General features: G+C 53.6%; 12 protein-coding genes across 12 annotated transcripts; 7 read left to right on the forward strand and 5 right to left on the reverse strand.

The window, feature by feature from the left end:
* Window positions 1-245: 245 nt before the first annotated feature.
* Window positions 246-2292, reverse strand: WHR41_06302 (uncharacterized protein; the record flags this gene model as incomplete). The annotated part of the gene is made up of 2 exons (XM_069374907.1): window positions 2194-2292; window positions 246-2126 (listed from the first exon to the last, which is right to left on the reverse strand). Exons 1-2 carry the CDS (start codon window positions 2248-2250, stop codon window positions 246-248), a joined length of 1938 nt encoding a protein of 645 aa, XP_069227505.1. The 5' UTR covers window positions 2251-2292.
* A 259-nt stretch (window positions 2293-2551) lies between these two features.
* WHR41_06303 (uncharacterized protein) lies at window positions 2552-4703 on the reverse strand (the record flags this gene model as incomplete). Its single annotated transcript, XM_069374908.1, has 3 exons — window positions 2552-2773; window positions 2827-4604; window positions 4667-4703. The coding sequence occupies 3 exons, from the start codon at window positions 4701-4703 to the stop codon at window positions 2552-2554; spliced, it is 2037 nt and encodes a 678-aa protein (XP_069227504.1).
* A 465-nt stretch (window positions 4704-5168) lies between these two features.
* On the forward strand, window positions 5169-5791 carry WHR41_06304 (uncharacterized protein; the record flags this gene model as incomplete). The annotated part of the gene is made up of 1 exon (XM_069374909.1): window positions 5169-5791. The coding sequence occupies exon 1, from the start codon at window positions 5486-5488 to the stop codon at window positions 5789-5791; it is 306 nt and encodes a 101-aa protein (XP_069227510.1). The 5' UTR covers window positions 5169-5485.
* A 1492-nt stretch (window positions 5792-7283) lies between these two features.
* Window positions 7284-8216, forward strand: WHR41_06305 (uncharacterized protein; the record flags this gene model as incomplete). The annotated part of the gene is made up of 1 exon (XM_069374910.1): window positions 7284-8216. The coding sequence occupies one exon, from the start codon at window positions 7284-7286 to the stop codon at window positions 8214-8216; it is 933 nt and encodes a 310-aa protein (XP_069227512.1).
* Window positions 8217-8919: 703 nt separating this feature from the next.
* WHR41_06306 (uncharacterized protein) lies at window positions 8920-10407 on the forward strand (the record flags this gene model as incomplete). The annotated part of the gene is made up of 1 exon (XM_069374911.1): window positions 8920-10407. One exon carries the CDS (start codon window positions 8920-8922, stop codon window positions 10405-10407), a length of 1488 nt encoding a protein of 495 aa, XP_069227509.1.
* A 10-nt stretch (window positions 10408-10417) lies between these two features.
* WHR41_06307 (uncharacterized protein) lies at window positions 10418-12467 on the reverse strand. The gene is made up of 2 exons (XM_069374912.1): window positions 12113-12467; window positions 10418-12059 (listed from the first exon to the last, which is right to left on the reverse strand). Exons 1-2 carry the CDS (start codon window positions 12431-12433, stop codon window positions 11223-11225), a joined length of 1158 nt encoding a protein of 385 aa, XP_069227508.1. The 5' UTR covers window positions 12434-12467; the 3' UTR covers window positions 10418-11222.
* A 121-nt stretch (window positions 12468-12588) lies between these two features.
* On the forward strand, window positions 12589-14163 carry WHR41_06308 (uncharacterized protein; the record flags this gene model as incomplete). Its single annotated transcript, XM_069374913.1, has 1 exon — window positions 12589-14163. One exon carries the CDS (start codon window positions 12589-12591, stop codon window positions 14161-14163), a length of 1575 nt encoding a protein of 524 aa, XP_069227514.1.
* Window positions 14164-14432: 269 nt separating this feature from the next.
* WHR41_06309 (uncharacterized protein) lies at window positions 14433-15215 on the reverse strand (the record flags this gene model as incomplete). Its single annotated transcript, XM_069374914.1, has 1 exon — window positions 14433-15215. The coding sequence occupies one exon, from the start codon at window positions 15213-15215 to the stop codon at window positions 14433-14435; it is 783 nt and encodes a 260-aa protein (XP_069227513.1).
* A 299-nt stretch (window positions 15216-15514) lies between these two features.
* Window positions 15515-17411, forward strand: mts2 (26S proteasome regulatory subunit 4-like protein). The gene is made up of 2 exons (XM_069374915.1): window positions 15515-15817; window positions 15875-17411. Exons 1-2 carry the CDS (start codon window positions 15815-15817, stop codon window positions 17273-17275), a joined length of 1404 nt encoding a protein of 467 aa, XP_069227573.1. The 5' UTR covers window positions 15515-15814; the 3' UTR covers window positions 17276-17411.
* Window positions 17412-17843: 432 nt separating this feature from the next.
* WHR41_06311 (uncharacterized protein) lies at window positions 17844-19271 on the forward strand (the record flags this gene model as incomplete). Its single annotated transcript, XM_069374916.1, has 1 exon — window positions 17844-19271. The coding sequence occupies one exon, from the start codon at window positions 17844-17846 to the stop codon at window positions 19269-19271; it is 1428 nt and encodes a 475-aa protein (XP_069227560.1).
* A 179-nt stretch (window positions 19272-19450) lies between these two features.
* On the reverse strand, window positions 19451-20776 carry WHR41_06312 (uncharacterized protein). Its single transcript, XM_069374917.1, has 2 exons — window positions 20567-20776; window positions 19451-20508 (listed from the first exon to the last, which is right to left on the reverse strand). Exons 1-2 carry the CDS (start codon window positions 20616-20618, stop codon window positions 19583-19585), a joined length of 978 nt encoding a protein of 325 aa, XP_069227578.1. The 5' UTR covers window positions 20619-20776; the 3' UTR covers window positions 19451-19582.
* A 1909-nt stretch (window positions 20777-22685) lies between these two features.
* WHR41_06313 (uncharacterized protein) lies at window positions 22686-23396 on the forward strand. The gene is made up of 2 exons (XM_069374918.1): window positions 22686-22919; window positions 22990-23396. The coding sequence occupies exons 1-2, from the start codon at window positions 22809-22811 to the stop codon at window positions 23365-23367; spliced, it is 489 nt and encodes a 162-aa protein (XP_069227579.1). The 5' UTR covers window positions 22686-22808; the 3' UTR covers window positions 23368-23396.
* Window positions 23397-24582: the final 1186 nt, after the last annotated feature.

Below are 24582 nucleotides of genomic sequence, written 5' to 3' on the forward strand. Positions count from 1 at the left end.
ACCGCATTTCCATTCCTGGCTTGGACCATTTCCGACCCTTTGGGGCTAAGGTATGCGGGGACCGCCCCCGCACCCCGCACAGCTCACAACGGGGTCAAACACTATTCCAGCGCGCAAATGCTTGCAACGCGGGAAATTCACGAAAAGCGAAGTCTATCACTGCGGCCACGATGCACGGGCATTGATGCTCTTTGGTTCGAAGTGACATGCGCAGGGTGTGTTGATAATCTTGTGTCTATGGTACATCATACAACGTCCAATCCATTATCCATGAGCCATTTGATCCAGTGCGATCCATCACGTGAACCATGCGAGTCAAGTCGAGCCCACATGGCTGAAACAATCTTATCCACCTGGTCGATGCGGTCTCCTGGAAATACCCCGCGCATGACCATCAAGTGATTCTTTGCAAGCACGCGGGCTTGTGCCGTAGCGACAGTGCTAGTGTCGAGCACTACTCGACCGAAGTTGTCAAATGCGGGTCTTGCTATGCGCAATTCAGAGCAGGCAATCGCAAATGGAACAAACTGGAAACGCAGTATTGGGGACCCCCCGTGTGTTTCCAACGCAAGGTCGATGACATGTCGTGCCATCATGACCATCTTGTTGTCAATTCCAGCCTCATCAGCCAATTGTGACCCGGGACTGGATGAGTTATGCTGATCAGCTGACCCTCCACTCAAACATGGAAACACACGATATAGCTGCAGTAGAGCGGCGGCCTGATAGATCTTGGCTAGGCGTGACAGTTGTGTATTCGTCGATGCACCATCCCCAGATGACCGCTTGCCTTTCGTTCGATACATCAAAAGTCTCTCCTGAAGTGTTCTCGCTGCGCACTGGTGCGAGATGTGTGTGCAAGGCCCTTGCTGCATCTCGCCCACTGTGCCTTCGTGATGACGTACGAGTTGACCGACTTTTGTGAAGAGCTTGATGAGATCAGCGGAGTCTCCCGTCCAGGGATGCAGGTGAGTGCTCGAGGAAGGTGGAAGGTATATTGAGCTCATTAGAGCATCGTGTGAGGCCATACTGCCGAGCCGAGTGAGGGACGGCTCAGAGGCGCTCATGTAGGTGAAAAACATCTGCCAGTACGTTGAGACGCCCCGACTAAACGGACTGGTATGATTAGAGGGTAGGAATTGATGGGGTAGCATCGAGAACTTCTTGAATAGATCCACCATCGAGTCCAGTGGCTGCAACCAACCAGCAGATGCGCCTAGCAAGATCAAGCTCAATTCCAGGGAAGGGTTGTGTCTCTCTGACAAAGATCTTTGAAGTTCATTTTCTAGAACTTCTTTGGCCTCTTGTCGCAATTCTCGAGCCTTCCGTGACAGACTGGGAGTTGAACTTGCCAAAAACGCAAGAGACATGCTCTGTATGACTAAAGGTAGTGATCGGGCGCTTTGAGAGGTCCACATGTTTGCGACATCGGTTATAAATGGATTCTCGATTTGGGGAGAGCATGAGAGGAGCGGTCCAATGCTGCTAAAGTAGAACGAGACAGAGCTTGTTGTTGAATCTGAGAGCATACCCATTGGCGGACGAGTCAACTGCTGAGATGAGGTCGGGCAGTCGAATATTGGAGCTGCTGTCATCATGGAGTTGATGTCTTGCGACTGATCCATCGATGACCAATCTAGCTCTTGGGATTTGGTGTTGCAAAAGTCGAAATCGGTGGAAAATGGCCAGCTGGAGTGCTGCTGCCAGGCTTCGAGATCTGGGAGTGGAATCCTGCCATCGGCGTGAGGCATCCTGTTTGGTTCGGACAAAGAATAAAGATCGTCCTCCATTTGTGACCATGTGTTGAATTCGGTCGTTAGGGAAGTGGATCCTTCTTCGAAGACTGATGGCGCGCCATCGAGATCCGTCAGATCATGAAAGTAAACGTCATCCATAGCCGGTAATGTCCATAGCAGCTCCGTTGCGGGCGCAAGTGTCTGGTCGTTGGCTGACTGGTTGAAGATTGGTTCTGCTGGACGTGCCGAGCAATCGAGCTTATTGTTCCGAGGTGATTCCTTGTTCGTACGTGTTGTCGTGACCCATCTGAGTTGCTGGACCCCATACTCGCACGGGAGACTCTTTTTGTTGCAATACTGACATGCTGGTCTCTCTTCACTGCATTTGATCTGTAGGGCCATCAGCCAAGTGCTGTCAAGTAATGTTTAAGAGAAAGACGCTACGAATAGGACTCACGTGACGTTTTCGGCATCGCTGGCATCCATTGCGTGACTTTTTGGCTGGGCGTTCCATTCTATAGTCTCAAGGCAAGTACCTACGGTGGTTTTGATTCTTGAACAGATGCAGCTTGGTGCAGGATGAAGGACGAGCAGCGAGGGGAGCGCTTAAACCACTAGCCGATACCTTATCACGGCGGTTCTCAAAGCGGGGTGATGGTTGATACCGAAACCTTGACTTGACATCGCGTCCAATGGGGCTCATCCCGCCACCCTTGTTCTGGGCAGCCTGGACCCTTGAAACGAGATTGGGAGACATGCAGTATCTCCAAACAGAATCTCTACATGTGCTAACATTATTGAACTTCTAACTTGCTTCATCCAGCTTTCACATATTCTCTGATGTGCACGTCTCTTTGAATCACAGAAGCACTCTCGCCGTTGCCATCAATACTTTCCTGGACTTTAATGCCTTGAATGGGTGATGAACGCAGACCGAAACCGCTTCTAAAAAACGAGACTAGCGTCTTCCTGCCTTGCCACAATGGTAGTATTGTGATAGTCAACGCAGCTCCCCAGGCCCAGAAGAATGTAATGACCTGTCAATGTCAGCGAACGTCTGCCAGAAGCGGTGCTGGGTACTTTCACTAACCACCCAACCTTTGAAAAACCCCTTGGAGAAAATGTACCCCGTTCCAAACATGGGAAGAGGCCACAGGACCATCATGGCGAGGAAGAAGAAGATCGTGGCAAAGATTGCCAATCTGGTACCCCTCCTAAGCTTAGCATCCATTTCCGAAGTCACCACCTCGGCATCCGCCTGTTCACGAACTTGCTCGACCGTCATCCCTGCGACGTCGATATCGTTCGTTGTGTGAATCCCAGTGGACAGAAGGGACCAGTCGAAAGTATCCACGCCGAAAGCATAAGTCAGAGCCACGGAGTAGATGATACCAGACAATACCGAGACGACATTTCCAATCAGCAGAGGGTATATAGCACTTGTCGACGCGATCGTGATTGCTCCGTGCATAGCATGAGCGGAACCAAGCCAGGAGGCGATTGAAGTTATTGAGCCTAAAATTGGAGCGAAGATCACTGCCATCTGGTTCTGTTGCTTCCATAGCAGAGTCGCATAGAATGGGAAGACGGCGCAACCACAGAAGATACCGATACAGGTCACGATGTAATTGACTCCGATCTCGGTCCTTGATATACCTGTGGCAATCACAGCCATAAGTAAGCTCCAGACAGCGACAGCAAGATGTGACATGCGGACCAGCTGGCCTCCGGATGCATTCGGGTTGAAGTACTGCTTGTAGACATCGTAGATGTAGACCGCTGCGATGGACACAGTATCGGCACTGAAGCCGGAAGTGCAGGCCATGAAGACCATGATGAGTACTAGGACAGAGCCTGCTTGGCCCATCATGGCGCCTGCGGCGATTGGGAGGGTCAAGCCTTGCGCGACCTCCGTTGGCGTGATAGCACGGGGAAAGAGAGCAGTGAACTCCATAGCCCTGGCAGAGAGCCCGAAGGTGGTTGCCAGGCAAAATGGGATGCTGAACCACGCTACACCACCGATGATGTAGCCTGGAAGCGTTGCTGCAGGGTCTGCAGTTATGGCCTTTTGGAAAAGCTGCACGTCAATCGTGCAGCCAAAGATGGCACACCAAAGGACGATACCAAGAAGTATTGCATCTTCGGATCTCATCGTAAGATATTCACCACCAGCGTTGCCAGGCACTGGACTGCGTTCTGCGGCTGTTTTCAACAACTCCCAGATACGGTCAGGACTGCCGAGAACTTTATCGGGCTTCGCATACGCGACGAAAACTCCAGCGAGAACTGTGCAGTGAATAAAGATCGTGTTGATGTAGTCGGTGATGATGACAGCCTTGACTCCGCCACTCAAGGTAAAAAGGACGATTCCGCATGGGAGGAGAAAGATCGCTGCGATCTGATTCATTCCCGTCATGATGCTGAAGACGGCTGAGCCTCCGATGAGAATGTTGACGCAGTTGATCGTGCAGTAAAGGGTTGAGTATGCCATGAAGACGATGTGACCAGCTTTGCCATACCGAATACGGCTGATTTCGAAGAATGTGTGCGCGGCTGGCGCTCTCCTTTTCAGCTCAATCGCTGACAACACAAAGACGCCAATGACCGTCAATGCTCCAGCGCCGTAGAAGTAGGCGCCTGCAACACCGTACGAGTAGGACCATGTTGTCGATGATAAGAGCGTTGATGCAATCGTCCAAGATGAGACGACCGCAGACGCTGTAAGTCCAGATTTGATCGATCTCTTCGCAGTCGTGAACATCTCTGATCCTTGTACTTCATTTTTATGCCTAGCAGACCAAGTGGAAATGGAGTGAACGATTGCAACGAACAAGCAACCAAATCCTAATATAATGCCATAACCAGTACCTAGGTCTTATCAGATCCAAGCGCTTGAGCGTGTTAAGGGTGAAACCCGATGGTGATCTTACCCTGTGGCAACTTGCCAAGAACAGATTGGTCTGACATAGATTCAAGTATTCAGTGTTATTGTTTAGTAGAGCAACGATAGTGTTGTGTTCGAGTATTGAGATGAGTATGTAAAGACTGCTCTATATGTGCTCAGATCTGATCTCTTCAACAATACTAATACGCCAACCTTCCAACGTCGTCTCCTTTGTGGCCTCTGATAGCATAGAACTTTCGCTATCGACCCCTCAGCCTAATTGGGAAAGGCGTTCCGCAATGCTAAAAGGGAAAGCCACATCTGCGCTAACGTAAACGGAGGGGTAGCCAGTCAGGGCTTTAGCGCCATAAAGCCTACGAGTTCATGGATCATGCGGAGGTTTTGGATTCAGCTGGCAATTCTGTGAACGACTTTCGAAGACCAAGACGAGCTCCGCTCCAACGCTGATACAGTGCCGCTTCGGCATGATCACACCAGCCATACTGGTGACTTGAATACTGTGTTCGGGCGCACCGCAACCTTTCATCAATGGACAGCGCCTGTCAGCCCACTGCTTCATTGGTGTCTTCACTGTCTCTGCCATAACGCCACACTCACGAGATCCACAAGGGCCTAGCCCTGTGTCCGTCGTTAACGCTGTCTCTGAACATGACACAGTCCATTCGAACTCTGCTGCTCGGAATACATCGGCATACTCAAATCCAACGCCCAGCGCTGGCCTTACGTATCCAGACGTGCGACAGGACCTGTCGCATTGAGATCAAACCCGCCGCAATGTCCTAGCAGTGGCGATATCCGAAACCGGCGGTTCGAAGATCCGACATTCGCCGCCACGGTCACCACGATGCCGAATGGCAGAATTGTTGCCACGGTTTTGCTCGCCGAGCCAGGCGTGACATTGATGTTGGCTGACACTTGTAACCGCGTGCCGGGGACCATCCCACAGGAGACCGTTCAATCAATTTTCCCGATCCTCATCAATAGCACTTCTTCAGCTATCGATCAGCTTGACACAGCCAATAGCCGCAGCAGCCGCGACGCCACCAAGAACAACCATCTCCACTGCACTCTTTATGCAGTTGCGCCAGCTCTTCACGCCGATGAAAGTTGTCTTGACCTAGCTGAAAACAAAAAAGCGCCAATGCCATGACTGGAATACTCTAGCGAAGAGCGATAGCCGGGTCCGAAACAAGTAGATAAGGCGTGAGCGTAACCAGCCCACCACAAACATAGACCCAAAGCAACCGTCAAGCTAGGAAGATACGCTCGCGATGGCGGCTAGTCTTCTTCGTCTTTATTATGTTGGAAGCACATGAGCAACTACTCCATCTGCTCTCCGTCGTCGCCCAGCTCCCTTAGCCGCGCGAGTATAGCGTCCAGCACTGGTTATGGGAAATCGTAAGCTTCGAAACACGACCGGACTACCTCTGATTTCTTTGCGAGAACCGTTGAGACAATGGACTTTGTGTCGGAAAGGCTGGCGACATAAGCCTCGCGTTCGCTCTGGGCACTCAGATACCCGCCGAGGCCCATCGAGATTGCTCCTACTAAGAGCTCGGTAAGGCCACCTTAGACGATCGATTTCGAGTCGCCGACAGCTAATAGGCCGGCAGTGAGGGCGAAAGGTACCATGAGGCCGTCTGAAAGACCGATAGGGACATCGCCGAAGAATCGAGCAACGTCGGGGTTGATCCAGGGCCTTCGCAGTGCGACGGGTAGTAATGATTCTCGATGATGGCGTTCGTACTTATGAGACTAAACACCGTTGTTTGGAAGAGGAGAAGCTAGTGAGGGGTCGTTGTGTTGATCCGCGGATTTCGATGTGAAGAAGAGCATATTGTCGTCGTATCTTGTCGTGCTTTGGACGAAAAGGACGACGAGTGTAGGTCAGTTAAGCGTTGATTGATATTGGAGTTTATGCAACAAGATAAAGAATTTCCCTTTGCGGTCTCGGAACGATACCAGGGTGGGATAGTTATTAGTAGTAGTAGGAAGCAGCTATGAATCTGAGAAGCAGGCGTGTGACAGCTCGCAGCCAATGAGCGGCGGGCTAATGGTAAGCTGAGCTCGTTTTCTACCTACTTGCTAAGGTATGGCTTGCCCTGACGCGACAGGAACGGAGTGAGGTTGAAAATTCACTTGACAAACGCATAACTCATTCCAGAACATTACAGATAATCAAAGAGCGTAGAGAGGTCAGCAGTATTCCTTTGAAAGGTAATCGCGGTGTGTATAGAGACTTTTGTGTAGGCCGGACACCAGAAGAGAGATCTCCGGAGCGGAGGTTTCCAGAGCTAAAATTGCTCCGACAAGCCGACTCTTGTCTCCGATCTGATATCATACTCTTCGTCTTTGAGACTCACCGTACTGTTTGCGGTGATGAGCGCTTGCGATGTGGCGTTTTTGCCTACGCAATTCATCATCAGACCGTGAAGACGGCACAAGAGTTCCTCCGTCGAAGCTGATCCGTGCCGGAGGACGACGGATACATAAGATCTCAGGTCGGCGCATAACACGGCTGAGCATTGGAGCAATCTTCCACAGTTCGTATCTTGAGTAATACTACCCTGCTGTACGAGTCAACATCTCAATTACGCTACGCTTCCCATCCCATCAACAATCCTTCATATCCCATCTCCAAGATGTGCACCACCTTCGACAGCACCACAATCCCCTCCCTGGAAGGCAAAGTAATTCTCATAACAGGCGGCACTGCTGGCCTTGGACGCGAAACCATCTTTAGCCTCGCCGCCCATAACCCAGCACACATCTACTTCTCCGGCCGCTCAGAGTCCTCCGCAACAGCCCTCAGCGCAGAACTCTCCAAGCTCCACCCTCAGGTCCCCTGCACCTTCATCCGCGCTGATCTCGCCTCTCTGGCCTCTGTCAAAGCCGCGACAGCAGCCTTCCTCGCGCAGGAATCACGCCTTGATCTCTTCTTCGCGAACGCGGGCGTGATGGCGCTGCCGCCGGGATTGACGAAAGACGGGTACGAGGTGCAGTTCGGCACGAACCATCTCGGCCACGCAGCACTGGTCAAACTGCTTCTCCCCATCATGGAAGCGACCGCTCAGCGGGGACACGACGTGCGAATCATCTGGAACAGCTCGCTGGGCTACAAGGGCGCGTCCGGAATCGCTTTCGCAAGCCTGAAGACGCCACAAGCCTATCTTTCGCCGTTTTACGTTCTCAGTGACTGGTTTCGCTATGGGCAGAGCAAGCTGGCGAATATCTTGTACGCGCGAGAGTTTGCAGCGAGACATCCTACCATCACGTCTGTGTCGATCCACCCCGGAGTGGCCGAGACAGGCTTGGTATCGGGATTGGGGACTTTCAATCGGTGGTTTGTGTGGGCTACCACGCTGAAGATTAAAGTTCCGATTGAGCAATGCGCTTGGAACCAGCAATGGGCTGCCGTGGCGCCAAAAGGGGCCGGCGAGAGAGAAGTGGTTAGTGGTAGATTCTATGAGCCTGTCGGCGTCAAGGGCGACCTGACCAAAGCTGGTGGAGATGATGTCTTGGCGAAGGAGTTGTGGGAGTGGACGCAGAAAGAGCTGGAGGCGTTCGGAATCTGAGGGGATTGTACCTAAGCGTAATTTGCGGCAATGTCGGCGTCAGTATTTGATGACTCTGATAGAATTCCTTTGGAAACTGGTATGAGTCTGACGGATTTCACTTTGGATATCCTTATCTGCTCAGTCAATACGATGAGGACTCATTCTTGCTTTCCATACAACTTCCGTGCGGTATATCCAGTGTACAGGAGTGACGGCCTTCCCTGGCCGTGGCAACTCGTGATCTTACTGTTACGCGTCGCCCACGCAATACTGCCGTTCTCATATCCCCTCGCTTCAAGATTGTTCGCTTTTCCACACATCTTTCGCTTAATCATCGTAGCCTTGGGATATCACGTACAGCGCGCTAGCCGCTCGCCGCGCGCGTCACCTACAGACTCCGGCCAAGCTCAGGCTGGAGAAGGGATCTGCCGAGCAATAGCCGTTTCGCGAGTAGCGCTATCAGATCACCGCTTGACTCAACCTCACCTTGGTCGATCGCAGGCATTGAGTGACTCTATCGGCGTCGCCCTCTGCTCCAGGACGCTGCAACGGGCTCAAATTGAGTCAATTGACCTGTTTGCCTACACAGCATCCCCTCGTGGGCTGCCAGCGTTCGCTTGCTTGTATCCACGCTCGCCACGGCAATCTTTCCGGCGCGCATTGAGACCATTGAGGGTCACTACAGACATTCTTTGAAGCCCTACTGGCCAATATCACCAACATGGCGCCCAGAACTTCCGCAGCAAAGCGTGCCTTCTCTGCCGTTTTCCAACTGCGTCAATACTCAGCACCCGCGGACCGCTCTATTCCCCCGGCAAAGCAGAAGTATGTCCCTAGCACCGGCACTTATCCCAAGGGTTTCCTGGCCGGAAGCGCCCACGCTGGTGTGAAAGCAAGTAACACCAAGTACGACGACCTAGCATTAGTCACCTCGGAGACGCCTTGCGTGGCGGCAGCCGTTTTCACGAAGAACATCTTCCAGGCCGCGCCAGTGACTGTCTCTAAGGATACACTTGCCAACAGGAGGGGCGTTGGCATCAGGGGTGTGGTTGTGAACTCCGGATGTGCCAATGCTGTTACTGGTATCGGTGGAATTGAGGATGCTAAGGCAATGTCCAACAAAGCCGACGAATTGCTTGGCGCCGCCGCGAATGACAACCCTTCGACATTGGTCATGAGCACTGGAGTCATTGGCCAGAGACTTCCCATCAACAAAATCACGGATGCGATTCCCTCCCTCCACGCGTCCCTCGGAAACACCCACGAGCATTGGATGAGAGCTGCCCAGGCAATTTGTACGACCGACACATTCCCCAAACTCATCTCCAGGACCTTCACCCTCCCATCTCATCCGGAGACGACCTACACTATCTCAGGAATGACCAAAGGCGCCGGCATGATCCATCCCAATATGGCAACCCTTCTGGGTATCGTCTGCACTGACGCGGCCATTGGTCCCAGCGTGATTCGTGCGGCTCTCCGAAGGGCAGCCAACCGCAGCTTCAACAGCATCTCGATCGACGGAGACACCAGCACCAACGACACAGTGTGTCTTTTCGCTAATGGAGCCGCCGCACCACCAGGTACCAAACCGCTCTGGCGCTCCGCCGAATTGCAGGAACAGCACCCTGATCTCGAGGCATTCCTTCAGGTCCTTGATGAGTTCATGATCGACCTGGCGAAGCTCGTCGTCCGCGATGGTGAAGGCGCCACCAAATTTGTGACGGTCCGTGTGCAAACAGATAAAAGCTTCTTGATTGCGAGGCGCGCCGCTGTCAGCATAGCGACAAGCTCTCTGGTCAAAACTGCACTCTACGGGAAGGATGCCAACTGGGGCCGCATCCTGTGCGCCATCGGTTATGCGCCCGGCATCATGTCATCTCGCGAAGTGCCCTTGCATCACGCTATTGCATCCACGCCTACCGAGAGACTGCCGATTAAGCAAATGAACGAATACCACTCCGTCAAGTCAGAGAAGACGAGCGTATCTTTCGTACCTGCCGATGGTAGCGAGGAACTCAAACTGCTGGTCAAGGGCGAGCCACAGGAGGTGGACGAGGAGCGGGCCAAGCAGATCTTGGAAATGGAAGATCTCGAGATTTTCGTCAAGCTAAACGATTATCCCGGCGCACGTTCCACTGAGGTGGTTTATTGGACGTGCGACTTCAGCCACGAATACGTCACCATCAACGGTGATTACAGAACTTGAGGACGTTGGCGACAAAAGCGGCTTTCATGGAAATGGCGAGTGGATGTCTATCCGTCAGAACAATACGTTTTTTAGAATCCCAAAAAGGAGGAAGCCACCTTGTATAGCTGTAGCCATAGTTTCCTTGTTATTCAAACGCTTGTATTACCTTCCATCAGATCCGGCACGCTCGTACCGACCTGTGACCATACTGTCCTCATGACAGAAACTTCAGGTGCACTAGCAGCCAGGACCAGAGTGTCATTACGGCATTTGTCCACTACCTGTTCCCCTTTAGCAGCAAACAACAGAAGCGTTAGCGATGCCGTCGTTTTGCTTATGCACGTAGCGAGGAAGGGCAACACCCGATAATTCAATCGGCTGAATGGCGCCAACACGTGCCTCTGAATACGTTGTGCGCGTTGTTTGTGTTCATAGCAGGCCGAAACGCTTCGGGCTGCTGGAGCATCCGGCTGAAGGTATTGGGGTGTCAATTGATGTTTCGTGACGGCCTGTACGGTGACGGTAGGTCCGCAGATCTCGTCCGGACGACTGTAAGAAAAGCGCTCGCGTCTCGTGCAGATATGACCGGCTCTTCCTCGCGCTTTAGGGACAGCATTCATGCGCTGCAGACTTATATTGAGCTGACTCTTGTTGCTTGGGTTTTCCATGAAGAAGGCAACCAACTGGGTGAGCTATGCAAGCGTACTTCCGGCATTCCGATTACTTCAATAACCCGCAGCGATTCGCCATTGGCAGAGCTCATACGTTCTCTACCTCTCACGGGATCCTCCGAAGTGGCCATCGCAGGGAACAGCGGATTTGAGGCGTAAGACTTATTTCGTGCCGTTAGCAGAGCCTATGCTCGGTCCAAACAGATCTTCGCCTTCTTTCAGGCTCTGTTCGCGTTGCAGCTTCTTCTTCGCCGCCTTCGCCTCGTCGTTCGCGCCCTCCCCACGTTGCTTCGCCAGATGAGACTTGACCAAGTCTCTCGTGCTAGGGTCTCTGCACCTCTCAAGCTTCGTCTCCAGCGCCGCTCGCTCGTCTTTAGTCAAGACGCTGTCAGCAGAAAAGCTCGACAGCATCTCAGCGCAAGATCGCACCGTGACGAGTACTTTCGGTCGTATAGGCGAAGCAGCCGGCACTTTCTTCGAAAGGTACCACTCTGCAAGCGGCGGATCCGCAATCTGCAGCGCTGCGAACACAATCTGCGAAGGCGTGTAGAGAAAATACGCGTCCGTCAGCAGCGCAGGCGAATCCAGCACTCCTCTTGCAGCCGAATACGCCAGCTGCACTCGCTCCCTCACACTCGAGCCCGGCACCCACGAAGTCTTCGCACCATCCTCGGGCGGCGCCAAACTCTCCACCTCCGCCTTCAACTGCGTGTCCGGTCGGCCTTCCACGAGATTGTCCAGCTCCATCATGACGCCTTTCAGTCCGCGGTTCGGCTGCCGTACGTCCAGCGTGAAGCGCAGGGCTTGCATGACTTTGTATTCACATGCGAGGATCTCTTCTGGCTTGGCGGAGATGCGATGCGCGTAGGCGGAAACAGCCCAGCCATTTGACTCGGCTTTGTTGGCGAGGTAGAGGGCTGTTTTGTAGATTTCTTTAGGTGGGTATGTGAGGGGCGAGTTGGAGAGGTAGAACCGGCGAAGGTACTGGATTGCGGTCGCCTGGTATTTTCTGTCAGCGATTGAAGCATCGAGCGGTGACAAGCCTGTTATACCTTCACATTCGCCGGCCAGTTGAGGTGGTCGTTCGTCGCGCGGATCATGTCGCAATACCGCTGTACCAGGCGCAACTCCTCTTCTTCGGTCAGGTACTCCGGCTTTTCTCCATCCTGTCGTCCATCCTCTTGTCCCTGGATTGCGCCATTGGTCCCTTGTGTGCGCTGGCGTTCTATCCGCTCGACTGCAATTTGGTGTGTTTTTGCGCGGAGCTCGGCGAGTCTTTCTGGCGAAAACGACCAGACTCGGAATTGCGATGAGGTGCGGTAGATATCGTCCTCCGTCAGTGCCCGCACCTCGGGCGGTGGTTGTTGTGTCATTCTCGGCGGTGTCGTAGTCTGGAGTTGAGGTGGAGAATGTTGTCCGGCGACGACGTGGTGTTGGTTGCTTGTTTGGTGGGGAAGTTCACATGGCTTCAAGACGTCGGACTTTCATGTGATCGTCAACCTCAGCGCTGACCTGCTTCATTAACATCATGTCCACGACAATATTAGATTTACCGTCAGAATTGATAGCGAGCATCTTCCATTTCCTCAACGATGGAGACATCTTCGCGGCTAGATCTGCGAACAGGGTTCTGGAACGAGCGTCCTTCTCTTTCTTTGCGAAGCGCTTCTTCCGCAAGAAGGGATACATGATCACGACTCCCAGCTTGCAGGTCTTACAATCGGTTGCAGCACACGAAGAATTAAGGCCATACGTGCAGCATGTATGGTTCAACCCAGATTGCTTTACTTTTGGTTCTCTCAACCCAATCACCCCAACGGATCATGCTTGTCCAAGTGCCGGCACAGAAAGTGGAATAGACGGTCGTCTGCCGGACTTCACTCAATCCGAACAAAGTCGTTACGAGGCATATTCTGAATGCATCGAAGACTATCATCAACTTATATTCTCAGAAACAAAGCTGGCGGAAATGCTCACAGCTGCGTTCGCCACGCTTCCAAACCTCAAGGCCGTGGGCATGCGAAGATCAGACCAACATAGTCCATGGGGTTGGCAGCGTCTCAAAGATGCCATCGGTCAAGATCCACGCGAGCTTGGAGAGATCCCTGAAGGCCAATCGTTCCTATTGTCCGGTCCCACACAGCTATACATTCCTTTGATGAAAGCTCTAGCCGCCAGCGGTGCCATAATCCAACGCCTATACACGGATGCGATAGAGATAGACGATATATCGCCCGAAGCGCTACCTCAAGAGGCGTTGGCTGAAGCCTCCTGCTCTGTGCTGTATTTGGAGATCAACGCCACCAAGGGTAACCTCATCAAACTAGATCTGCCCGGAGCCGGAAATGCTCAGTCCACTTCAGTACAAAACCCCTCAGGCCTGTCCAAGCTCTTGTCTGCAACTCCAAATCTTCGCGAACTAGGCCTGATGATCTTTCCGGACCGTAAACAATCTCATCTTATACCACCTCAACCGTATAGACCCGAGAGTTGGCGTACCAGCTACCCTTACAAAGCGCTGGAGCGACTATCCGCCAGCATAAAACTGCAGAACCTCCGACGCATCAAGCTTGAGAAATTCACCGTGTCGCCTTCGATTCTTATCTCCCTCCTTCAACCCTCTGCTCAGCACCTGACAAGCATCAAATTGCGTGACATCCGCCTCCTCCCCGACCTCCAAGATTCAGCCACTTCAACCTTCAATCCAAACGCGGACAGAACATGGGAGCCTATCTTCAACTTCCTTGCCACCTTCTGCCCAAAACTAAGCTACCTCCTTCTCTACCACCTTTCTCACCCTAGCGGCGGGATCCGCTTCGTCGCGAACGCTTCCCACACCCAGCCCGAAGACCAAATAGTGACGCATCTGGAAGGTGCGGGTGAGTTCATGGATTATGAGAACATTTCCGTGGAAGCAGGGATACCGCATAGTGATCCTGACCTGCAGGGGCCAGAAAAGAGAGAAGAAATCATGAGAGCGCGGCGCGTGGTGGGGGATCGCGTGAGGGCTTTGGTTGAGGGGCATTGGTATGGCAGGAATACATACAGTTATGAGATGGACGATCTGCTATGGCATACAGACACGAGCGACGAGGAGTGGTAGAGTGAGATCAAAGAAGTGGGAGATAACATAGACGAAGATCAGTTGATGCGCTTCCAATTCGATTCCATTTCTAGCTAAGTCGCCTCCTTCCTGCAGTTGTGCTCGCTTGTGCCAACCATCATTGTCGTTCATTCGTGCTAATAAGATATGTTCCCAGCGCCTCGCTAACCCTTGATTTGATGCTGTGCCAGCTTATGTATGCTTCCCATGACACTACCGAAACCCGCGCCTAGAGCGAAAGGCCGGGCCTCCAGTGTCCGCCAACCACTCTACATTTCGTTGAAAAGCCTCGCCGTCACATCGCCCAAGTACTCTTCTTCAAGCTCGTACTCCTCACCACCAGCCTTGTCGATCCCGACATACTCGAAAGCATCGACCACACGCTCAACCGGAAAGCCCATTTCCACGAACCTATCGATCATGGCCCGGTTGTACCCGTGGTATGCCTCGCGCTGCCGCTCCTGCTCCCTCTTCTTGCGGTCCTTCTCATCCGCTTTGTTGCGTGCCTTGAGCGCCGCCTCGTCCAAACCGCCCGACGATCCCGCCCCAGTACGCCCAGATCCCGCCGAGGGCTTAGGAGCTCCTGCAAATCTGATTGCCCATTCTCTTGCCACGTGAGCGAACTCTTCCGGTCTTGAGATTAACATGGAAGCAACCTCGGCATCCTGGGGATCCTTGGGCTCGGGGCTGCTGAGCAGGCTCTGTAGACTGATAAGGGCGCTCTTAAGAGTCAGCACGGGACTCCACTGCTGGCCGAGGGTGTCGAGGCAGATAGCTCCTGTCTGACTGCTGACGTTCGGGTGCCAAATGCGTGTGATGAACCGCATCTCCGGTGGCTTGAAGGGGTACTCGGCTGTGATGCGGATGTCGACATCGTATCTCCCGCCTTCATATGGCGTATCAGGCGGGCCCGAGAAGTGGCCGTGGAAGTGTGTGAGGTCTGTGAACTCAGTACTGCCCGACGGGGTACTGATCGTAATCCCAGAGTGGGCGTCCTTGAGGATGTCCTGGATCTCCTTTTGAAGACGGCGATTACGGTTTGAGGCGCCCATCGTGGGCTTCGAGGTTGTGGTTCTTCAGTTTCCTAGTAGAACCCGGTGCGTTTATCCTATTTTGAATAACAGTAGCTTTACCAGATGATGTAATAGCAGTGTGCTGCCTCTTCTGCAGAAAGGCTCTCGAAAGCTCAAGAAAGAGCGGCTGCGGCGTAAGGTAGGATCGGCTAGAGCTGCTTTGAGAATGTGTAAGCGGATATCTCGAGGTTCGTGCAGAGGTGTGAGCGTGAAGACAGCAAGGCCGAAGAACTGAAAACTCCAATCCACGAGAAGAAAGGAGTTCTTCAGGGCTGTGAGATGTGGTGTGGTCTTAAGCGCCAACTTGATGGTCAAAGTGGGATGCGAGACATGTGAGTGAGCGGGACCAAGCACGGGCCAAGCGCGTCACGTCAGGCAGCCCGTCAGGCACACGTCGACCTGCTGCTGCTTGCATCACCCATCTTGAGCGCTCGCTGTCAACCAGCGAAACACATACACCTCCACCCATCTCATCACAGCAACACCCGCCCTTTGATACCCGGACTTGCAACGCATATAGGAGCGATCTCATCACTGGAAGGACTGGTCAGCAAACTCGAACATAACAGCCAGCCGCGATGGTATGCGCTTACCAACAACATCACCTGCATCCTTCAACCTGCTAACAGCTATCGCAGGGCCAAAACCAGTCTGGCCTTGGAGGCGCCGGCGGCCCTCCTGGCGCGCCCGGTGACAACAACAAGAAGGGAGATAAGAAGGACAAGCCGAAGTACGAGCCGCCGCCACAGCCTACAACCCGCATCGGCCGCAAGAAGAGAAAGCAGGCCGGCGCTTCTGCAGCGGCGAAGCTACCCACAGTATACCCAACGGCGCGATGCAAATTGCGAATGCTGCGGATGCAGCGCGTGCATGACCATCTGCTGCTGGAAGAAGAGTTTGTCGAGAACCAGGAGCGTCTCAGGAAAGCGAAGGCGGCGAACACCGTGACGCCTGCTTCGGCAGGAGGCGATAGCGATGCTCTGGATCGCAACGCGGACGAAAGAGGCAGAGTTGACGACATGAGAGGCTCACCGATGGGTGTTGGCAACCTGGAGGAGCTTATCGATGACGACCACGCGATCGTTTCGTCAGCCACTGGACCGGAGTACTATGTCTCTATCATGTCTTTCGTGGACAAGGATCTCTTGGAACCCGGCGCTTCGATTCTTCTGCACCACAAATCTGTTTCCGTGGTCGGTGTGTTGACAGAGGATACCGACCCGGCTGTGAATGTCATGAAGCTGGACAAGGCGCCCTCGGAGACATATGGAGATATCGGAGGTCTCGAGTCGCAGATTCAAGAAGTGCGCGAGGCGGTCGAGCTGCCTTTAATGCACCCCGAGCTCTACGAGGAGATGGGTATCAAGCCTCCGAAGGGTGTCATTCTCTACGGTGCACCCGGTACTGGTAAGACGCTTCTTGCAAAAGCCGTCGCCAACCAAACATCCGCCACCTTCCTCCGTATCGTCGGCTCTGAGCTCATCCAGAAATACCTCGGCGATGGCCCTCGACTCGTACGACAACTCTTCCAAACAGCAGCTGAGCACGCGCCTGCCATTGTCTTCATTGACGAAATCGACGCCATTGGTACCAAGCGTTACGAATCAAGCTCCGGCGGTGAGCGCGAGATCCAGAGAACTATGCTTGAGCTTCTGAACCAGCTCGACGGTTTCGACGACCGTGGTGACGTCAAGGTCATCATGGCAACCAACAAGATTGACACCCTCGACCCTGCGCTCATCCGTCCTGGCCGTATTGACCGCAAGATTCTCTTCGAGAACCCGGATCAAAACACCAAGCGCAAGATCTTCAACCTGCACACCTCGAAGATGAGCTTGGCGCCCGACGTCGACATTGACGAGTTTGTGACGCAGAAGGATGACCTCAGTGGTGCAGATGTCAGGGCCATCTGCTCTGAAGCTGGTTTGCTTGCGCTCAGAGAGAGGAGAATGAGAGTTAACATGACCGACTTCCGCGCCGCAAGGGAGAGCGTGCTGAAGACGAAGACCGAGGGTGAGCCTGAAGGCTTGTACTTGTAGATCTACGTTCTACGTAATGCGTGGATGTTCGGATGGACGAGGATGCTGGAGGAGGTAGAGACGTGTATAACAGCTTTTACGGTATCGGTAAGATGCTGAATAGGCATTATAAATCCCATTGCTTCAACTTCCTAGACTTCGGTGTATAACCCACGGCACGATTCAGCCTTTTCGACCATTCTTTCTATGCTACAAGTTCATGACGTTGTATCTCGGCGGTTTACCATAATTGTAGTGCTGTGCTCGCGCCGATGAACATGCCGGCTCATGGGACCCTGGCTCAGATCTGTCACGTGCCGACGTGTTAGCGCGTGGCGGCGGGGCCTCGCTTGCCGCGCTGTGCTGCCTGACCTTCCGAGTCCCCAACCACCGTCGTCAACCTCTGGCCTTGCTTCGGCAGTGCCAGCATGCACTGCCCAGCACTGCCGCGGTCAATATGCCTGCACTTGTATTATGCACGAATGAAAAGTTAGGTATCATATTTTTCTTATCTTCCACACACTGATTGAACCATTACCCTTCATCTATTACCATCACCACGCAGAAGAATCGCGCCTTGCACGCCTCGATGGCAACGCGCGCCTTTGCCGGCCGCACCCCAGAAGCACTACTCGGCAGAAACGACTCGAAGAACCCCGCCACAACCTGTAGAGGTATCACTAATTCTGGCCGCCCGTGTCGCCGCGCCATCGCATCGCCCAAGGCACGAAAGAGCGGCGTCGTCGCTGTAGTTGGCGACGAAGATGAAGGCGTCGAGAGCGCGTCTTTCTACTGTCATGATCATAAGGCACAGGCGGTGAATGATGCTTCGAACGGAATTAAGGCTCCCGACAGAAAGAAGACGGAGCTGTACCCTCTACAAGAAAGGAGTAGTATCGACACGCTTGTGCAGAGACTCGGTGTGGAGGGTGTAGGGAGTGAGATATCGGCTAAAGTGAGACCTGGAAAGCAGAAGCCTGGGAAGAAGACTGGCAGGACTGAAGCGCCGTATGCGGAGAAGTACGGACTCGGGCACCCGGAGAGGAGGAAAACTAAGCATGAGAAGAGTTCGTTTTGGTCGATGCTGTGTTGCGGTGGTGGTGGCGACGATGAGGACTACGTCGAGATAGTCCGACACAAGAAGCGTGTCGGTGAGCCGAGACCATCCAATCAAAGCCCCCGACCATCAGCTCCTGAGCATTCGAGACCGTCTTCAACCCCTTCACGAATGTCTGGCTCGTCCACCACGCCTCAGAAACAGACCACCGAACTCCCTACACGGCCAGCCAACTACCACACCGCCTCCACGAACTCCCAAACCGGTCATCTACTCTCATTCATCCCGCAACACCTCTCCCCAACCCTAACCTCCACTCTTCTAACCGAGCTCGGCAAACCACCCAACCCAAACGACGAAGAAGGCTACATTTACATCTTCTGGCTCACACCGCAACAAGACAAAGCACCCGATACATCCACAGCGCGCTCTCTCCTCTCTCCACCAACCTCCACGCGCCGCGAACGCCGAGTCTCCGATGTCGTCAGCGAATTCTCCTCCACGACCGCCTCTTCGCCCCGCGGCGCCAGCACCAATACCAAAGCCCGCCCAACGATCTTGCTAAAAATCGGCCGCGCAAACAACGTGACCCGGCGCATGAACGAATGGCAGCGCCAATGCGGCTACGCGTTGACGCTCGTGCGCTGGTACCCCTACGTTTCCTCATCCTCAGCGCCCAGCAGCCCAGCGCACACGCCCGGCGGCCAACAGAGTCCTCGATCGCGGCCTGGTGCAGGGCGCAGGGAGTCCTCAGGGCTGGTGAGGAAGGTGCCGTGCGTGAAGCGCGTGGAGCGACTGATTCATCTTGAGCTGGCGGAGAGAAGGGTTATGAGGGATTGTGGGGTTTGTGGGCGGGAGCATAGGGAGTGGTTTGAGGTTGAGGGGAGTGAGAAGGGCGTTAGAGGAGTCGATGAGGTTGTCAGGCGGTGGGTTGGTTGGGGGGAGCAGCAGGTGGGTTGATATCTGGGAACTTCTGAGTGAAATAGCAACTTTCGGAGTCAGCAGGAAATACAGGCCTGCGAAAATCTTGGGACGGGATGTTGCGAAGCGATATTAGCATCGTACTGGGACATCACAAGACGTGCGGAAATCTACTGTGGGATTCTCACAAGACGGTCATTGTGCAATGGAACAAGCAGTTAAGGTATCAATCGTCGTATACGTGGCAATTTGGTTGATCTATGTAAATCATTCCTCGCGCCAGGCTGTGCCTGCAGTGTATCTTTCTTCAAAACAGTCTAATGAAAACCCAATCGTCAAGTCCCCCACGCTCACGCGTATCCCTGACCTCTGCTCATCCTCCTCTGTCCGCTATGACGGCTGTGGCTGGCACGGCGCACATAGCCCCTCTCAGTCTTATAGTACTCCCTCCTAGGAGCCTCTCTCGGGCTGCTACCCCTACTAGAGCCACCCTCCTTGACCGGCACCTCAGCCCTCGCAGCCGCAGTCCTGGAGCGCGAACGCTTCCTCTCGCCAACCCAGACGGCAAGAATGTATGCGAGACCCATGACGCCGGCACCAACGGAATAGCCGATGACGGCACCTTCGCTGGGAGCCATGAAGCCCGTCCTCTTCGCGAGTCCGAGGCCGAGACCGCCGTTGACGATGCCGAGAATGATGGCAATGCGTCCGAACCAGATGTGGCCGTAGGACCAGATGGTGCGGGCGTTGTAGCGCTTGAAGAAGACGTGGTGCAGGAAGCCGAGGATGGGCTGAAAAGCGAGCAGGGCGAACAAGACGATGCCGATGATGGGATGAGCGTCGTTGAGCGTGTAGAAGTTGCGGGTCATCCAGATGCCGATGCCGAAGGCCGCGATGTATAAGATGTAGGCGAAGATCTGGAAGAGACCGTGGACAATCCAGAGGCCTGGGAATGAGGCCAAGCGAATCATGATGCCGCCGACGGGGAAGAAGAAGCCAAAGGCGAGGGTCGCGAGGACGGCGTGCGCGGTTATGATCACCTGGCCGCGGTCGGCATATTGGGAGAAATCGCCTCCAGCAAAGCCGTTCTGACTGTTACCGCCATTGCTGCTGCTGGAGCCGCCACCGAAGGAGGAAGAGCCAGAGTCGGAGCTTGAGCTGCTCGAGCCGGAATTGGAGCTAGAATCGGAGCTGGAACTGTCGTCGCCGCTGCTGCTGCCTCCCCAGCTGCCTCCTCCGAATCCACTGGGCGGGCCTTGGGCTAAGATAACCGTCGCTGTTTGAATCGTTAGCAATGATTCCCTAGTACAGATATCGAGGCAAGGGTGGCCTACCCAACGATAATACGACGGCGGCCCGCTGCAACTGAAGTGTCTGCGAAGTCATCGTGTATATGAAAAGCGCCAGGCGTTTCTAATCTATTGTATGGATTGCGTCCACAAATAATCAGCAATCAACGCAGGGCGTGCAAATGCCAGACACCGCAGCAAAAACAGATGCGCAGCAAATATATGGGAGGGTAGGGATGAAAAAAGATACTACCGGGGACGACCTACTGCTATACATACGATACAGAGCACAGCATCGGTGAATGCATGCACCGTCTCCGACCAACAACTCCACCCAGCCTTCCTGTGGAAGCGAAAGGCTGGCGTGTTTCGCGGGCGAGGCGGATTCGCTGCGCCGGGTGCTATTCCTGCTGAGCAAGGATCATCAAGACCGTCGTGCATGACGTCCTGCACGGCGCCCCGAGGCTGGCGACGCAACCATCATGCTGTCAGAGTGAGACGCGCGTTTGGATCTTCGTCGCGACTGTCGTGCCGTTGCTGACGTCGCGCGTCCATGTGGCTGGCGGATGAGTCGTCGAGGCTGGGGGGTCTCACTCGATACTCCGGACTTCCTCTTGGAGACCCGACTTAAGACCCTGGGGACATCACGTGATGATGGGGAGGCTGAACTTCAGCTTCTCGTCTTCTTACGCCTCGCGCCTGTTATAGCACCAACAAACCTCACATTAGGATGGTTTGACAGATAAAAGCAGCAATTAGTGTCTTGCTCACGCTTCGCACTCAAGTTCTCAAGTTTATCCCGGGTCAATGATGCGAGTAGCTCCCGATGGCAATCCTATACGAAAGGCTATTTCTCCTGGAGACGCGAATCCTCGTATTCAGATAAGGAGATCACATACATCAGTCCAGCGCAAAATCCGGCGTTCGCTCCACTGTAATGGATGCCGCAAGTAACGAATCGACCTGAAAATCAGCTTGAAGGCTTGGTGTGAAAAGATGCGGCGAAGCGTGTTGCTGTAAGTTGCAAGTCCGCAAAAGCAGGTATTTCGACAAAGTAGACAATAAACGCAGCATTCCCATTCATGTCGCTCTCAAAGGTTTTAAGCAACAATTGCTTTCGATGCAAGTCATTTCTTCTTGCAAGGGTTCGCCCGCTCGAGAATCCATCTCATCGTCCTCAAAACGTTCAGAAAGTCGGCCGCGCTCGCGGTCCCTCTGACGGACAGCACCTGGTTTGTAAACACGCGACGGAATCCAAAGATGTCTGTGAGATGAAGCATTATTGCAATCAGTGCTGCCAGGAATGCTCCCGTCCATATGTTGGGAATCGGAAAACAGGCAGCAAGAGGAGCGGACAAGCTCAATAATAGCTGCTCGACAGCAGCATTCGACTCGCTGGCCAGGACAGCGACTTGAAGGCTCTCTTTGGCCACGCTCAAGGACGTACGGATAAGCGTGTCGATCAGCTGGAAACGGGTGAGTGGCTCGATAGGCGCAACAACCTCATTGATGCAACCATGCTCAAGCGCCTTACTGGGAGCAACATCGAGTGCTTTGCTCTGCCGAGTACGCCGTCCAGGCTTCTGTTCGTTGGTGGAGCTAACTTCGACTGCCGGTGGACGATGGTCTGGTCTCGATGTGAGTACCTTGGCCGAAGTGTTTTTCATGGCGTGTTCCGCTCCGCTGACTTGGGCCTGAGCCCTTTGTGCTCTAGCTTTGCTTCGTGTGAGCATTTTCAGGGTGAGTTTGGTGATTTGTTGAATTGACGAGACAGTGGAGTGTACTCTCCACTACTTTGAATCGGATCTAGGAAACGAGACAAGTGTCAACTAGGACACTTGGTTCGGGATTCAGATCATGTACGTTCTGCGACAGGCAAACTAGTGAAAGCATAACAGAATCCGAAAGGTCTTGCAATTCCATATCGGAAACAAACTTGTTCGGCGCAGCCTAAGAGATAGGCTGCATGAGACAATCCGCGATGCATGTATCACTTCAATGCTATACACAGTCGCTAGACTTCGTGGTACTGACAATAGCTCACTTCACTGCACCTTCTAGGCAGCAGCAAGAGTGCTTCGCGTGTTCGGCCTCGAACGGCTGTGAGAGCCCGGCCAGGCATGTGAATTCCGCAAGGCAAGTCGAACATTCACATGACGAACACCTGAAGAATAACTTTCCCTTCCTGGCCTTCAATCCTTTCGAACACATCCTCTGCAATTCGTACATCTTCTCCAAACCTTCCATCCTCCATCCAAATATTATCACCAACTCGCTATCAACCACGATGGCGGACAACTCTTCTCCATCCACTCCGAACAAGGACGTCTCCGCCTTCAACGCCAACGAAACCAAGATCATCACCGCCATCATGCAGAACTTGACCTCCGAGATCCAGGTGAGCAGCGACGAGCGAATCAAACCGTCGATACAAACCCTAGCAAGGCTAACACATCGACTAATCCCAGTTCGATGCCGAGAAGGTCGCCGCCGCTCTCGGCTACAAAGACGCCGGCAGCCTGCGCGCCCGTTGGAACGCCATCAAGCGCGCCAAAATCTCCGGCACCTCTACCGGGCCCGCCGGCGGCGTGACCAAGGGGACTCCGACCAAGAAGGGCAAGAGCACGCCGAAGAAGGTCAAGGCGGGCGCGGACGAGCTTGATGATGATGACGAAGAGATCGGCTCCAAGAAGAAGACCAAGTCCAAGAAGGGAGGGAAGAAGGGCAAGACTAAGGTGAAGACCGAGGAGGAAGAAGATGCTGTTGAGAGCGTCGAGGACTCCAACGGTATCGCTAAGGATTTCGATGAGGCTGAGGTTGAGGCTGAGGCTGAGGACATGTTCTAGATGTCACTATAGTGGATCTTCATGGGAGAAAAGAAGTGGTGAGAGTAGTGAGATCTGGACCTTTGCCGGTGCCTTTCTCCCATGTCTTACGACTGTTCCCGTAACGGTCCTGCGTATGTAAGGCGGTCAGCGGAAATTGTGTGATTCTATCAATAATACAACGAGAGCAATTCCAACATGGATCTCAGACTAATACATTCACGGTATTTTGATCGTTCATTTGACATGTTCGGTGGATGGGGACTGTGGGAGACGCGTTCTGAGCTGCAAACGCGTGAAGTGCCGTGATGTCATGGGTTTTAGAAGCTGACTGGAATCTCACAAACGAAGACGAACGACCACAAGGAGAGTCTTTCACTTCTCCTGTACTCTATTTTTCAAATCGGTATCGGTGTTGGCTACTATGCCACAGTCTACCTCGGTATTCACCGAGCATGTACCAAAGTCGCCTTCAATCCCAAGAAATACGGCGTTCTTCTCGACTGGCATCCTAGCTGGAGCAGCATCTCTTCCTGTCGAGGGTGCATTCCTGTCGTTTCGAACTCGACGACCAGACTTCACAGCAAGTCTCAGGCACATTCGGTCCAGTGCACTTCATGTGCTTCCGCGTACCGGCATTCGCTTTTACACTTTCGATGAGATTCGCTTCTACAGCTCGCAATACCTCAGATTGCCCACTACTTTGTGCGGAGCATTGGGAGGTGCAGCAGGCGGATTTAACGAAGTTCTGATTGACTCGTTGGTCTCCAAATATCGTTTGCCTCCTTTTCATGCCGCTTCCACTCAAGCCGGGAAGTTGTTCCTCTGCTTTGGCACATACACGTTTCTCTCAACGAACCTCAGCGATGAACTACCGCCACGGCCGTTCTGGAGGTGCTGGCTCATGGGAGCTGCCGCTGGAGGCTTCGGTAGTGCAATAACCACAGCAGTCGTTGAAGGGGCAAGAGGATGCGCACTCCAAACTGCTGCTTTGCGAGGGGCGTTGGTCATTGGCACGGTGATCTCGGTACAAGTCACGAGTTGCGCCGCAACTTTGCGCGCGTTCGACATTGACTGAGGGATATGCTACAACCATAACGATGGCACCATTTTGGATAGTACGCTGGATTCCCTGCTGGTTTGCGTTTTCTGATGGCGAGTGGTCGCTTCACCCAACTGATTGCTGAAAGCCAGCTCAACGCAACGTTTCATCTGAGCCGAGCCTCGGCAACGTTC

The sequence above is a fragment of the Cladosporium halotolerans genome (assembly GCF_011745625.1).
Source record: "Cladosporium halotolerans strain TM138-S3 chromosome Unknown Sca26, whole genome shotgun sequence".
Lineage (NCBI taxonomy): Eukaryota > Fungi > Ascomycota > Dothideomycetes > Cladosporiales > Cladosporiaceae > Cladosporium > Cladosporium halotolerans.